General features: G+C 36.3%; 1 protein-coding gene across 5 annotated transcripts in view; it reads right to left on the minus strand.

Annotated features, from left to right (window-relative positions):
* The window catches only part of Hectd2 (HECT domain E3 ubiquitin protein ligase 2), a 67,835-nt gene that overhangs the window by 38,278 nt on the left and 14,565 nt on the right, over positions 1–14,992 (minus strand). For all 5 annotated transcript variants that reach the window (XR_007209895.1, XM_048338716.1, XM_048338715.1 and 2 more), the window contains exon 2: positions 13,333–13,462. Coding sequence is in view for 4 of the 5 variants with exons in the window: in XM_048338716.1 (XP_048194673.1) it covers positions 13,333–13,462 (130 nt within the window). In the remaining variant the exon portion in view is untranslated. The remainder of the gene's footprint in view (positions 1–13,332; positions 13,463–14,992) is intronic.

Consider the following 14,992-nt stretch of genomic DNA (forward strand, 5'->3'; position numbering starts at 1 on the left):
ATCTAGGGATACATATTCAAAGATAAGTGAATTTAGCCTAGTGGATGAAAAAGTCAATGTTTTTTTTTTTTGTGTGTGTGTGTGTGTGTTTTTTTGGCTAGTCCTGGGCCTTGGACTCAGAGCCTAAGCACTGTCCCTGACTTCTTTTTGCTCAAGGCTAGCACTCTGCCACCTGAGCCATAGCGCCCCTTCTGGCCGTTTTCTACATATGTGGTGCTGGGGAATCGAACCAAGAGCTTCATGTGTAGGAGGCAAGCACTCTTGCCACTAGGCCATATTCCCAGCCCTAAAAGTCAATGTTCTAAATGAACTGAATTTCTAAATAGTAGCAACAGATAGTAAACCCAATTTAGCAGAAGAAAAATTTTATTTTTGTATTAAGTACTAATTAATAAATTGTTAAGATCTCTATGGACAAAGTACTGGAACTCTGTCAAAGGTATGTAGATCTAAGTAAATATAAGGAAAGGAAAGGGTAAAACTTCTCTTACCACATTAATGCTAGAAATGTTAAATACCATAAAGAAGTCAATTTTCCCCACTTGATCTGTAGAGTCCATGCAATTTGATTAAAATCCCAGCAACACTTTGGAGTTTACAACAGTGGATTGTAAAAGGAAGGCCAAAAGGACAAGAACTGCCAATATATTTCTATAAAAAAGAAAAAGAAGGGCTGGGAATGTGGCCTAGTGGCAAGAGTGCTTGCCTCCTACACATGAAGCTCTCGGTTCGATTCCCCAGCACCACATATGGAAAACGGCCAGAAGGGGCGCTGTGGCTCAGGTGGCAGAGTGCTAGCCTTGAGCGGGAAGAAGCCAGGGATGGTGCTCAGGCCCTGAGTCCAAGGCCCAGGACTGGCCAAAAAAAAAAAAAAAAAAAAAAAAAAAAAAAAAGAACAAAAAGAAAAAGAAGTAGGATCTTGTTCTACCAGATATCAACACTTTTGAAGCTATAGTAACTAAGACAGTATTATAATGATGTGTTATCAGTGAACCAACAGGATATAGAACTCAGAATCATACCTATACATGTGTGAAATTTAAATGTATGTTTGATAGCTGGTAAAAACAATGGATGTGAAAATGTGGTTAGCCATGTTGAATCAAAATGAAGTTGTGCCACTTGCTAAGTTTAAGAGGGTTTAGTCATTATCTTTTGTATTTTTAGCCTTACCTTATTTTTCTATCCTGATAGACTGATAACAAGAATATAAGACCATTGTTATATTTCCTGAGACCTGCTCAATTGCTTTTGTAGTCTGTTTTATAGATTCTAAATGTATGTAATTAGAAATAACAGTTTACTAAGGTAGACTGATTTTATTTCTATTTAATAGGCTACATTTTCAACTAAGGAAACACAGTAATCTCAATAATCACAACAGTGATGTTTTCCTTTCCTCCTTCTCATTCAGTATCTATCTGTGTATCCTTGGACTTATCAACAACTTCAATAGGCTAAGGCAAACCTAATGAGTATGGAAACATGTTACTAGGAGAATGCATTTGAAGGGTGCATTGTCTCTGGATTCTACCATTCTCTGCTTCCCAGCTTCTATGAGGTGAGCAGCTTTACTTCTGCGACATTCTCCTGGATGTGATGTTCAGCCTTGCCTCAGGCCCACATGTGATAGGGCCAAGTGATCGGAGGCTGAAACTTTCAAAATTGTGAGTCAAAATAAATCTTTCCTCCTTCAAGTAGATTTTCTCAGGTATTTTTGTCATAGCAAAGAAAAAGTGGTTAACACAGGTATATCTTAAAGTAAACTTTCATGTTAGAAGTTAAAGATGTCAGTTTTTCATATTCAACAGAAACATTTTTTTAAGCTTTACTATATAGCATAATTACTTGGAAAGTTTATTGAAACAGGTTACTTGGCTCTCCCCTGAGTATGTGGGGCACAAGATTTGATTTCTAATATGCTCTTAGATGATTCTGATGATGACTGTATTGAAACAAACTGTTCAATGGTTTTAGATGAGATGACTGTGGTACTGATAATACATAACAGGTTATTAAATTCTCTTAGTTTAGATCTAGAAATGATTTTATATCCTTTACTAAATATGAAAATATTTGATTTCTAGTCATTTGTACTATAAGCACAAATTGGAAAAAGGTTCAATTTCTTAGCAAGCAAAATTCAGTATTTTTGCAAATTATTTTTAAAATAATTTTATTGTTACTACTAAGATGTAGTACAGAGGGACTACCATTTCATAAGTCAGATAATGAGAACATTTCTTTTATTGAACAATGTCACCCTTTCCTTCACTTTTCCCCTCCCATCCCTGCCCACAAGTTACACAGGCATATATACATAATGTATATTGAATAGCATGAGTGCATTTATTCATCCTCCCTCCCTATTTTAAAAGTTTATAAAAAAAACTATCACAAATCATTAGTCTTCTAAAACAAGTTACATCATGCCACCCTCTGAAGTATTTTAGATGAGACTATGCCAAGACCTTTCATTTGAAGGTATTTTTCTTGAGTATCGTATTCTTATATAGGAAAAAAAGTTTTTAAAAAGCTTTGTAAAAGATTTTAAGTCCTGCATAGTGTAAATTAATTCTAATTACAAGGTGAATTATTTTACAACACCCATCCTTTGGAAATTTCTACCAATGAGGAAGAAAAGGGCATTTCAGCAGGAAATAAGTGACAGTTGTTTCCTTTCCTCAACAATGGTCTTCTCACAATTATCTCTTGTGGTTCCTCTACAGTTTTTCTTCCTCTTCACCAGGCTCACCTTATCCTATCCCTTTTCTCAACCTGGCTAAAAACACCCACTATTAAATGCAAACAGATGAATTCAAATATAAATTAACTTATTCACAAACCAAACATATACACATTTTAATACCCACTCACTTTTATTAATATCATGCTGAGAAAAAAAGTGAAATCTGAGTTATTAACAAATTAGATTTTGGCAGAGGCTGAGGGTGGGGAGGTTCTTATATAAGGGAAATAGTAATACAAAGACCAGGAGGATTAAAGGTAGAAGTGAGAACCATAGGCCTAGATTGAGTCTAGTTTTAGTTCAGAAGGTAACTTGTACTAAAGAGTAATGCACAATGTTAACATACTATGTTAATAAAACTTGACTCTGAAAGAAGGGCTAAATCCTTTATTCAAGTCAGTGAATGAAAGAGAAACTACAGGATGTGACATTCAGTTATTAAGAAAGAAAAATAACAGCTCACAGCTGCTCTCAAGTCCCTGAATTGTCTCGGCATTGTTTCCCAAGGCAGGCTTTCTGCCTGGTCTCACAGATGTTTATTAAAATCTAATTCAAAAGAGAAAAATCAATAACTATGGTGATGGAGATTAAGTAAACCTCAAAGTGATATCATAAATAGAATAGGAAAATCTTTGTTCTGTCATGTGCAACTTTGTCTGCAATATGGGAGATTATAATACATTGAAAAAAGGAAAAAAATATATTTATCAGTGAAAAACCTGTTATTTAGTTTTCATTCATCCAATACTTTGGGAACATTCTGTGCTAAATTGATAAGCAGTAATCATTTTCCCTTTTAATATACTGTTGCCAATTTTAGTTGGTTGCTTAGAAACATTAAGTAAAACGCCTGAAGCCAGTGTAAGAATAAGGGCTGTAGTAAGGGCTGGCAGTATATTTAAAATGTGAAGATCATTATCCAACTATGGATAAGGGTATTAAGATCATTAGCTAATTTTTGCAAGCTCATTGCTTTCATAAGCTGACTGGTAGGAAGCATCATATGTAGTTTTCCACAGTTACAATCACCAAAATGAAGCCCTGACATAAAAACAAAACAAACATAATTTTCTTCTTTTTTTATTGCTAGGGCTAGGATTTAAACTCTGGGCCTCATGCTTGCTCAGCTTGCTTATTAAGCTTACTTGCTTTAACTACACCTCCAACCCAGTTTTATGATGGTTATTTTGGAGGAGTTTCTCAGACATTTTTTTTTGCGTGTCAGTTGTAGGGCTTGAACCCAGGGCCTGGGCGCTGTCCTTGAGCTCTTCTGCTCAAGGCTACCATTCTACCACTTTGTTGAACCGCAGCTTCACTTCTTGCTTTCTGGTGGTTAATTGAAGATAAGAGACTTTCTTATCCTGGCTGGCTTTGAATTATGATCCTCAGATCTCAGCCTCCCAAGAAGCTGGGATTACAGATGTAATCTATTAACTCCCAGCTAAAACTTAATTCTCTTCCATGCATTTGATTTTTTTTTTCTTTTCTGAGACTGGGCCTCACTAGGTTGTTTAGGCTGCCCTTGAACTCTTGTTCCTCCAATTACTACCATACACAGCAACATTATTTAAGTGGTCACATGAAGATTGTTCCTGGATAACCAGGGCAGATGGCAAGGGAAGCATGCAGATTAAATACAGGTGGAATCTGGGCTTGCTTTTTATCCTCTTAACTGAAGGAAAGGAAGTAATGACATGAAAATAGTCCTGCTGATAACATACTCTTGCAAAATGCTATACCAGAAGTTCCATAAGTAATGGAAAAGTATCAGCCTTGGAAGTAAGGGACTGGATCCTATTGCTGACTGAATAAGTAACTTTATTAAACTTAAGAAAGTCATTGAAATTCTAAAAATCTATCACTAATTTTTTTCATGGGATGGAATTCTATAAAAGTACGAGCTATTCTGGGCAAGGAAAAGAACTAATAATTAAAGTCATGATTGCATATGCAAGATATTCAATTGCATATTTTTATTTTTTAATTTTTATTTATTGTTTTGAGGTTCTAGGTACTTGGGTACACAGGCCAGAAGGATCTCAAGTTTGAGACAAGTCTGGTTTACACAGTAAGTTTGAGGTCAGCCTAGTCAATTCAGTGAGACATCGCCTCAAAGTAAAGTGAAAAGCGGCTGGGATGTTCAAAGTTATGATGGTTGCCTATCATTCTTGAGATGTTGGTGATGAGACAAAGGAGGAGAGAAGGAAGGAGGGAGGAAAGAAGGAAAAAAGGGAGGGAGGAAGGGGGAAAGGAAGAAAGAGGGGGACAAAAAGGTTTTAAGGAATTTCCTGAAATTTTAAGAGCAAAAAGAAAATGGAAAAACATATGTAAGTGTCCAAAAGGTTTGGCATTTGAATTATAGGAAGACCTAGAACAATAGGCTAGAAAAGCAGAAGGGAGGAAATATATCAACAAAATATTTCAAATAATTTCCTGTACTTTAAGGACATGATCTGATGGATGCAAAGAACCTATTAAATATGTACCATATGGAATTAAAAACAGACTTAGGTTACTAAGGCACAACACTCATGCAATATCAAAACCCTGCTAAGCTTCCAGAGAGCTAGTAGATAAAGACAGTCAGGAATACAGACATATATGTCTTATACACTGGACCAGCAATAACAGTGGCCTGAGAATTTCACCCTGCATAGACTAGAACAGAGGTAGTCTGAGCATTAATATCTTTTGATACTGGTCATCACCAAACTTTTAATTGCCTTTATGGTCTTATTCTTTAACTGGAGATAGAATGAACAGGTAGACCTAGCCTAAACTCTTATTCTTTTTTTTTTTTTTTTGGCCAGTCCTGAGCCTTGGACTCAGGGCCTGAGCACTGTCCCTGGCTTCTTCCCGCTCAAAGCTAGCACTCTGCCACTTGAGCCACAGCACCGCTTCTGGCCATTTTCTGTATATGTGGTGCTGGGGAATCGAACCTAGGGCCTCGTGTATCCGAGGCAGGCACTCTTGCCACTAGGCTATATCCCCAGTCCCCTAAACTCTTATTCTTGACTTGGATTGCCAGTATATTGATGAGGTCTCTCTCTATTCACCTCTTCTTATTCTACTATCTCAGTTTACCTAACAGTAGCTTAGAGACAGTTGAAGACCATATTTCTAGACATCTAATACAACTTCACATCCAAATGAGAGCTTTGTCAGATGTTCCGTTGTTGTCCTTGTTTCCTAGGATTCACTCACATAGAATGAATCCTTAAAAAGGGAACAGTAGTTACTTCTGGAGAAAAGGATGGAGCAGTATAATCGGCATGAGACTGTCTTTTGACTTGCTTGTAGTGTTTTTTAAATAAGTTTGAGTGCTTTAATTTAGTCATTATTATGGAAATGTTGATTGTGTTCAAAATGTGTGACATATTTTGACTTGTTAAAAAATGTATGCCATTAGTTGGTCATGGGTATGAATGATGGAAACCTATCACGTTATAATTCTTCGCCCCCCCCGAATTAGTAAGTGTTCTCTCCTCTTTATGTATTTAGCATTCTCTCCATATGTATATAATATGTGTATGTATGTATATATATATATATTCTTTACTCAATTTCATAAATCAAGGAACTGAATATTTTTCAAATGCCTTTTCATACATCTAACATTATAGAGTAACTTTTTATTAATTGATTTTACAGATGAGAAAATAAGTACTGAGAGATTAACTTCTTTGTTTTAGGATGAAAGTGCCTGAAAAGTTATAAAACCATAGTTATAAAACTACTAAACAAATATCATGGGCTGGGAATATGGCCTCGTGGTAAAGTGCTCGCCTTGTATACATGAAGCCCTGGGTTCAATTCCTCACCACCACATATATAGAAAAAGCCAGAAGTGGCACTGTGGTTCAAGTGGTAGAGTGCAAAAAGAAGCCAGGGACAGTGTTCAAGTCCTGAGTTCAAGCCCCAGGACTGGCAAAAAACAAAAAACAAAACAAATATCATTAATAAAAGCAAGTAGTAAAATGGAAACTTGCTTGGAAACTACAAAAAGTAGGGACTAGTAAACTATAAAATGTCTCAATAACAAAAACAAAATATTCAATAAAGATCAAGCAAAAACTAACATACTGGGGAATTACCCTTTAAATCATAAATGTTAGGTGCAGAAGTTATCTTACAGCTCATCATTCCCAACTGTTTCATTCTAAAAGTGAGTAAATAAAGGCTCACAAGGGCTAAGTACCTGTTTACAGTCAAACTGTCAGATAGAGGTAGCTGACTTAAAGACACAGTTCTTATTTGGTATAACTGACAAAGTATGAGTACCAGGCAGGTCATAAGAGAACAATGTGACAGATCCTTCTAATTAGTTTAGTTCTTTGGTACTGCTTCAGATTGCTTTACTAGAGGCATGAAACAGGGAAAGACCAGAGTGGATTAGTCATAACAGGTGGTGTTTACATCAATGTCTATAAGATGACTTTTCTGAACATTTAGCAAAAAATAAAACTGAAGGTGGGAGAGAGAAAGGAAGAAATGGGGAAAACAATCCTCTGACTCACAGGACTTTAGCCAAAAATGCCAAACAAAGCAATACATTCACTGGTTCTTGGACATGGACTTTACTAAGTTCAGTGATGTGTGTGTGTGTGTGTGTGTATCTGTCTGTGTGTGTGTGTTTGCAAAACTGCCATAAAAGCACAAGTAAAAGGAGGAAGGGGGAATGAGGGAGGAGGTAACAAACAGTACAAGAAATGTATCCAATGCCTAACATATGAAACTGTAACCTCTCTGTACATCAGTTTGACAATAATTTTTTTAAAAGCACTAGTAAAATGTTCTTTTATGGATTTAGTTATAAGAATATTAAAAATAGTGACTAAAAAAGTTCATCTTTAATGAAGTAGATGCCTTAAGATGGACTATCTCAGAGAATGTTTTACAGTCTTCTGATGGGTATAACTGAAGTCTAGAAAAAGGTGCTCAACTTCTTTATTCAGTAAATTTTTAGAGTACAGGTTACATATACCATAGATGCTGGGTCCCAGATGAATTTGATGGATTCCAAACTCAAGGACACTGTAAATCTGGAAATGCATTTACTGCCAGGCACTGATGGTTCATGCTTACAATCCTAGCTACTCAGGAGGCTGAGATCTAAGAATTAAGGTTCAAGTCAGTCCAGGAAGACAAATATTTGAGACTCTTATCTCCAGTTAACCAGAAAAAAGCTGGAAGTGGAGATATGGTTCAAGTGGTAGAGCATTAACCATGAGCAGAAAAAGCTATGTATGAGCAAGGCCCAGTTTTCAAGCCTCAGTACTGGCACTCTTCCTACCCTCCCACTCCCCAAAATGGAAGCATTTACTCTAAGATCTGACACACCTCTAGGAATAGTCTATAGACATACTATAGGTGACCACAATAACATACACAGAATCTTTCATTCTGTTCATTTTGATGTTGCTTATAATAACAAAAGAACTGATACAACTTAAACAGAAATATGAATAAATTCTAATGTATTTAATAAAATGGTATATGGAATATGGCTGGGCTAAAGGATGGGGAAGCTCTGTGTATACTAATGTAGAAAGATAACTTGAATTTACTAACTGAAAATAACCAAGGTGCTGAATAATAATGTATGTGGTAACTTTTTAAAGGAGGGAAATACAAATACATTGTTCTATACAGAAACAGGAAAGAATTCGAGGGACAGCTGTAAGGAGTATTACAGACATCTGAGCCAATTTTAGTTTTATAGTTTTGATTGTTGAAACATATAAATATTACTTACTCAAAAACTTAGATTTGTCAGGTGCTGGTGGCTCATGCCTGTAATCCTAGCTACTCGGGAGGCTGAGATCTGAGGAGTGTACTCAGCTAGGGCAGCAAAGTCTGTGAAACTCTTATTTAATTAACCTCGAAAAAGCTGAAAGTAGAACAGTGCCTCAAGTGATAGATTGCTAGCCTTGCTCACAGAAGCTCAGGGACAGCACCCAGGTCCTGAATTCAAGCCCTAGGACTGGCATACACATTAAAACAACAGCCTCCCCCACCACCCCCCAGAACCTTAGACTTAATGTAAAAAGATAATCCTTTCCTTCTCCAAAATGAAATCTTTAGGAGCATATATATTACTAAAGGGGTAGATAAGCAAGTGAATAAATATAGCAAAATACTTCAAGTACTTCATTGAGACACTTCTTCCTTGGAAGAGTTAGGAAAAGCCGAATCCAAAAGTATTCACTCACTGTGACCTAGGAAAAGATCTTCCAAATTTGCCTCCAAATCTGTTCATTTTCCAAGGAGAACTAGAGATGGGGTTATTTGAGGCCTTGGAGATACTTAGAAGGCAGGGTTCTAAAGCAGCAAGTCCTTTTCTCAGGCACTAAGCCCCATGATGCCTTTTCTTATAAGAGCTTGTTTGATGTTTGTACCTGAGTCTTAGAAACTGTGATGATCTGTGTTATTTTACTTGCAAATAGATCACAGGCCCCACCCACCCAGACCTAAAAAGAACCTATTTTTCCTTTAGCTATTTTAGAGTGGCAAAGATGCATTTCTTCAGGGTTTATAAAAATTCAGTATGTCAAAGTTTTTCAGTCTGAAAAATTGTAGACTTCATTGTGTTACATCAGGCCTCTACTTAGAATACTCATGCAATGGGCTGAGCTGCTAATGAAACAGTGCCCTAAAGGTAAAGATAAAGGTGAGAGTTCATATCTAATTCTTCTCTGAATTATCAAGAATGTAAAAATATTTAAAAGGTTTGAGAAAGAATTTCTTTGATGTTTTAAAATATGTCCTATGCTATTTAAAAATGTTTTAAATAAATCTAAAAGGCACATGCATGTTAAGTTTAGAAGGAAAAAATATAAAAGAGTAAGAGAAAATGCAGTTACACCCCACACATCCCCCAACTCCTACATTACTTATCTTTTAGATTGTTTCTCTGAAGATGTATCATCTCTAGCAGCTGTTATAGTAGGTAAAACTCCTACACTTCTCAGATCTTTAAAAGGACAGCCAACTTGACAGGCATATCTAGTCATGTGATACACAGGGAGGAAAGGCATCCCTCAGCTGTTAGGTAAACCCACGCTAGGTTTTTGCAGCTTCTCTAATACCACTTGAAGATAAGGCTAGGAAACAAGCTGTTAGAAAATACCTAGCATAGGTTCTGCTCCCAGTAAAGGAAGAAAGTTATAGTAATGGCCAAGAATGATGCATTTCTGAGGAAATAATATTATTGGTAAGTAAGAAAAGCTTCTCAAAAGATCAAGGAATTACACACATGTTTATGTGTGGAAGACTTAATCTAACGTCCCATTCATCAAAAGGGAGAAGCAGAGAAGTGGTGTAAATTCAAATAAGTAAACCATACTCAGAGTCAATACAACTAGACTTGTGGGTATATGAGTTTACAACTTAAGTTCAGAGATCAAGATATCTGTATAGAAAGAATGGAATAGAGAGAAGTCACAGAGTGGAATCAAAGGCTAAAGAATTTGAACAAAAAAATTCAAACAAAGAAGGTTATGGTTATCTGCCACTTCTTTTGAACCACTATCACTGTTTCTTGCATGAATTTCAATTTTCTTAGGGTTCTTAACTCTCTGTTGTGAGTTGATTTGAGCCCCCCCTCCCATAAAAAAGATACTTAAGTTCTTTTTTGTTTTTCTTTCTTTGTGTGTGTGCCAATCCTGGGGCTCGATCTCAGGGCCTGAGCACTGTCCTTGATTTCTTTTTGCTCAAGGCTAGCCCTCCACCACTTGAGCCACTTCTGGCTCTTTCTGTGTATGTGGTGCTAAGGAATAAAACCCAGGGCTTCATGTATGCTACGCAAGCACTCTACCACTAGGCCACATTCCCAGCCCCCATACACTTAAGTTCTAAACCCTGGAACCTGTAAAATAGGAAAACTATCCAGGTAGGTAAGAATCAAAACACACAAGCCCTTTTAGAGACTGGAATCATAAAAGGACATAGGAATCCTGTTGCTGCACTGAAAGAGTAAGCTTTGATATTATAACAAGTCCTATGGCAAGGAACCATAGGCATGGTCTCCAGGAGCTAAGAGTAACCCCAGACTAACGGTTGGGCAAAGTGTTAGGAATCAGTCTTTTAAAAGCACAAAGAAAATATTCTGCTTACAACCTGAAGGAATTTGGAAAGGATTCTTTCTCAGAGGCCAACTGAACCAACACCTTGATTTCAGGCTTATAGAACTCCAAGTAAAAAATCCAAACTAACTATCAAGCTTCTGACAAAAAGATCTGTGAACTATTAGTGACTTTTGTCTTTAAGTTAGTAGGTAGTGGTAATTTATTATGCAGTAATAGAAAACAAATAAATAAGGATTGTATTAACTATTCTATTTTACATGATTTTTGTGAGGCTCAAAGATACTATATATGAAAAAAATCTGAATTATATGTATTGCATAAATAAAAGTTATCATTATCTAGTTAATATGTCCTAGACAGAAATCATTTCTCATAATTCCTCTCTCAGGTTAATTTCTTTATTGCTCTGTTCCTATAATGGTACCATAATATAGGTTTGTTATACCATGTTGAGGAAATATGGCATGTAGGCACTAGTGCCTCCCAGGGGGAACTAGATAACTAATCAGAAACTGTGTCCTTAAACATTCCAAGTTTCTTTTGTTTGGTTAGAGTGTAGAGGCATTCAACCCTTTACAGGTTGGCTTTGTCTTTTTGTATGGTGAGGGACACTTAAAATATGCAATTGATTCATATTCCATGTGATAAAAACAAAAGATTTATACATTAATTTACACTTAAGCCTCCCTGAGGAAACCATTAACAGGTTCATAGGCACCATTCTTTGTATAAGAGGTTTCCTGGGTACTGGTGGCTCAAGCCTGTAATCCTAGCTACTCAGGAGGCTGAGATCTGAGGATGATAAAGCGAGCTGAGATAGGAAAGTTTATGAAACTCTTTTCAGTTAACCACCAAAAAGCCAGAAGTGGCCCTATGGCCCAAGTGGTAGAATGTTAGCCTTAAGCAAAAAAGTTCTGAGACAGCCCAGGCCCTGAGGGTCAAGCCCCAGGTGTGACATAAAAAAAAAATCAGAGTCAAATTCTAGCTATCACTGTATAACTTACTTAATTTTTTTGTCATTTTTTTATTGTTAAAGTGATGTACAAAGGGGTTACAGTTTCATACATAAGGCAGTACATTTCTTTTTAAATTTTTTATTGCATTGTATCTCTTCTATCACTTTATATACTTATCATTTTTATTAGAAGCATAACATTTAAAATACAGATTAACATAATTTATCAATTCACTTAGGTTGGCTCAAATACTTTTATAAATAATTCTCAATTATATTTTTGGATGTATGCCGCCATTACTTGCTCAGACTAAATTCCTACAAGAAGAATTACTAGGTTGGTGAGTACTTGCATATTTGAAAATAATTTTATATGTGCCTCTAGTATTTTTTTTTTCAGTAGGTTGTGAGGCTTGAATTCTGGTCCTGAGCACTGTCCCTGAGCTCTTCAGCTCAAAGCTATTGCTCTACCACTTTGAGCCACAGAACCACTTCTGGTTTTCTGGTGGTTTACTAGAGATAAGAGTCTCATGGACTTTCTTGCCTGGGCTGGCTTTGAACTGTGATCCTCAGATCTCAGCCTCTTGATTAGCTAGGATTAAAGGTGTGAGCCCCCAGTGCCTGGCCTCCTCTAGTATGTTTACAGTTTTAAAAAGAGGTTATCCTGTTGGCCTAATTACACTTTTTAAATAATTTAATGCCTTTTACACACAGTGTTTGGCTTCATCTATTTGACTTTCCTGATGGCAATGTTCTCATTAGTATAGTTCTTCTTTTTTTTTTTTTTTTTTTTAACAAGGGTACTGGGGTTTAAAGTCAAAAGTTGAACTGCTGGGTAGACTACCATTTGAGCCACACATTGAGCCCTTTTTCTCTGGTTGCTCTTGAGAAATAGTTTAACTTTCAGGTCAGGCTACTCTGTATTGAGATTCCCTATTTGTACTTTTCACAGAGCTGGGATGACAGACACAAACCACCTTGTCCAGCTTATTCTGTAGAGGTGGGGTCTAGAGAACATTTTTGCTAGGACTAGCCTGGAACATCCATCCTTCCAATTGAGCCCCTTATCCCGGGCCTCTTCCTGCCTCTTGCTGTGCTTCCTTGTTACCATGAGATGAGAAGTTCTTTTCTACCACAGCTTCCCCACTGTAACATTCTGACTACTAACCTGGAATCAAAGAGCTAAGTGTCCATGGATTGGAAGCTCTGAAACCCTGAGCCAAAATAACTCCTTCTTCCTTAAGTTATTTCAAGCATTTTGTCACAGTGATGGAAAGGCTGTTTAACATAACCGTATAACAAAAAGACATAAAAATGTTTTATTGTAGTTGGTTTTATAGTCAAACTTAGTATTCATGAGTTTTATATTTCATTACTACTTTAGGTAACAATCATCTAAAATGATTTAGCTTCTTTGTATACATATTTACATAATTTATTTCTTGTTGCTGTATTCACTAGACTATTAGAACAAAGAAATAATTAAAATCTAACTTTTGAATAATTGAATATATTTTTAGCCAAGATGTATAGACTATTACCATTCTTGATGTTAGGGAAAACAAGATGTGTAGGTGAACTTCTATTTTCAGCAGCTTCTTTCTTCTGGCTAACAGTTGAAACAAAACTGCTGAAAGGGGGCATTTGGCCTTTGGCACCTCTGTCCAAACCCTGAAAAAAAAAAAGGTTAAAATTGCAGTATAATTCCTATCTGTAATTAAATTATTTATTGTACAAGTCAAAAACATTTATACCAGGAGATTTAATAAGGTAAGTGATAGATAAAACTGATTTACAGTGTTTACAACTAATTTACCTTTGTTAGAACCAAATTATATTAAGTATTCTAAGATCCATGACAGCTAACATCTTACAAACTAATAAAGTTTGTAAAGAGAATAATCACCTTTTAGAGGTAGCATGGGGCTTAACAAAATAATACATATAAAACAATTCATACTGCTTCTTGTATACAGTACATACCCCACTAATGTTAACTGCTGTTAACTTCTTATTTAGATGTACTATTTCTTTCTTTTTTTTTTTTTTTTTTGCCAGTCCTGGGCCTTGAACTCAGGGCCTGAGCACTGTCCCTGGCTTCTTTTTGCTCAAGGCTAGCACTCTGCCACTTGAGCCACAGCGCCACTTCTGGCCGTTTTCTATATATGTGGTGCTGAGGGCTTCATGTATATGAGGCAAGCATTCTTGCCACTAGGCCATATTCCCAGCCCAGATGTACTATTTTTGTGACCTCCCAAAATACTGTTTTTAATAATTTACATGAATGTGATACTTCACAAGTTGATTCACTGAAGTCTTTCTTGTCTTTAATATAATTTTATGGGCCCAGCATGCTTCTGCTGCGCAATTCTGCTTGTCTTTATACAACTTTAAAAGTTTGGTTAAGAAAGATAAAAATCTTTTAGAGTTTATTTTTCTAGTCACTTTGTGTGTACTTAGATCCTTGGATCACAGAGTAATCTAAACTATAAACTATCCAGTAACAGTTTTCACCAAACAACTCCAGGAAATTAATAATAAATATTTAACCTGTATTTCATAGAAATAAAACCATGTAGCCAGTGAAAGATTCCACTGCCTCAGGGCTTATCCTTGGCTCTCAGATCTTCATATGCTGATGTTCCAGCTTCCAGGCTCTTAGAATATAGTAATTAACTAAACATTTACTTTTGTTACCCTACAGGTTGCTTCACTTTTACAGTAGAGTTTCTTTTTCTTTTTTTTTTTTTTTTATCAAATTTTTATTATCAAACTGACGTACAGAGAGGTTACAGTATCATACGTTGGGCATTGGATACATTTCTTGTACTGTTTGTTGCCTTGTCCCTCATGCCCCCCTCCCTCCCCCGTTTCCCTCCTCCCCCCTGGTGTTCAGTTCACTTACACCAAACAGTTTTGCAAGTATTGCTTTTGTAGTTATTTCTCTTTTTTTACCCTGTGTCTCTCGAATTTGGTATTCCCTTTGAATTTCCTACTTCCAATACCAGTAAACACGGTTTCCAATATACTCAGATAAGATTACAGAGATAGTGTAGGTACAAACATAGGAAGGTGATACAAAACATTATCTATAATAGAAACTACACATACACATAGGACGTTGAAAGTGGTTACAACTGTGATACATCACTTGTTTCCATAACATGGAGTTCATTTCAATTAGCATCATCTTATGTGTTT

The sequence above is a fragment of the Perognathus longimembris genome, chromosome 2 (assembly GCF_023159225.1).
Source record: "Perognathus longimembris pacificus isolate PPM17 chromosome 2, ASM2315922v1, whole genome shotgun sequence".
NCBI classification, from domain to species: Eukaryota; Metazoa; Chordata; class Mammalia; order Rodentia; family Heteromyidae; genus Perognathus; species Perognathus longimembris.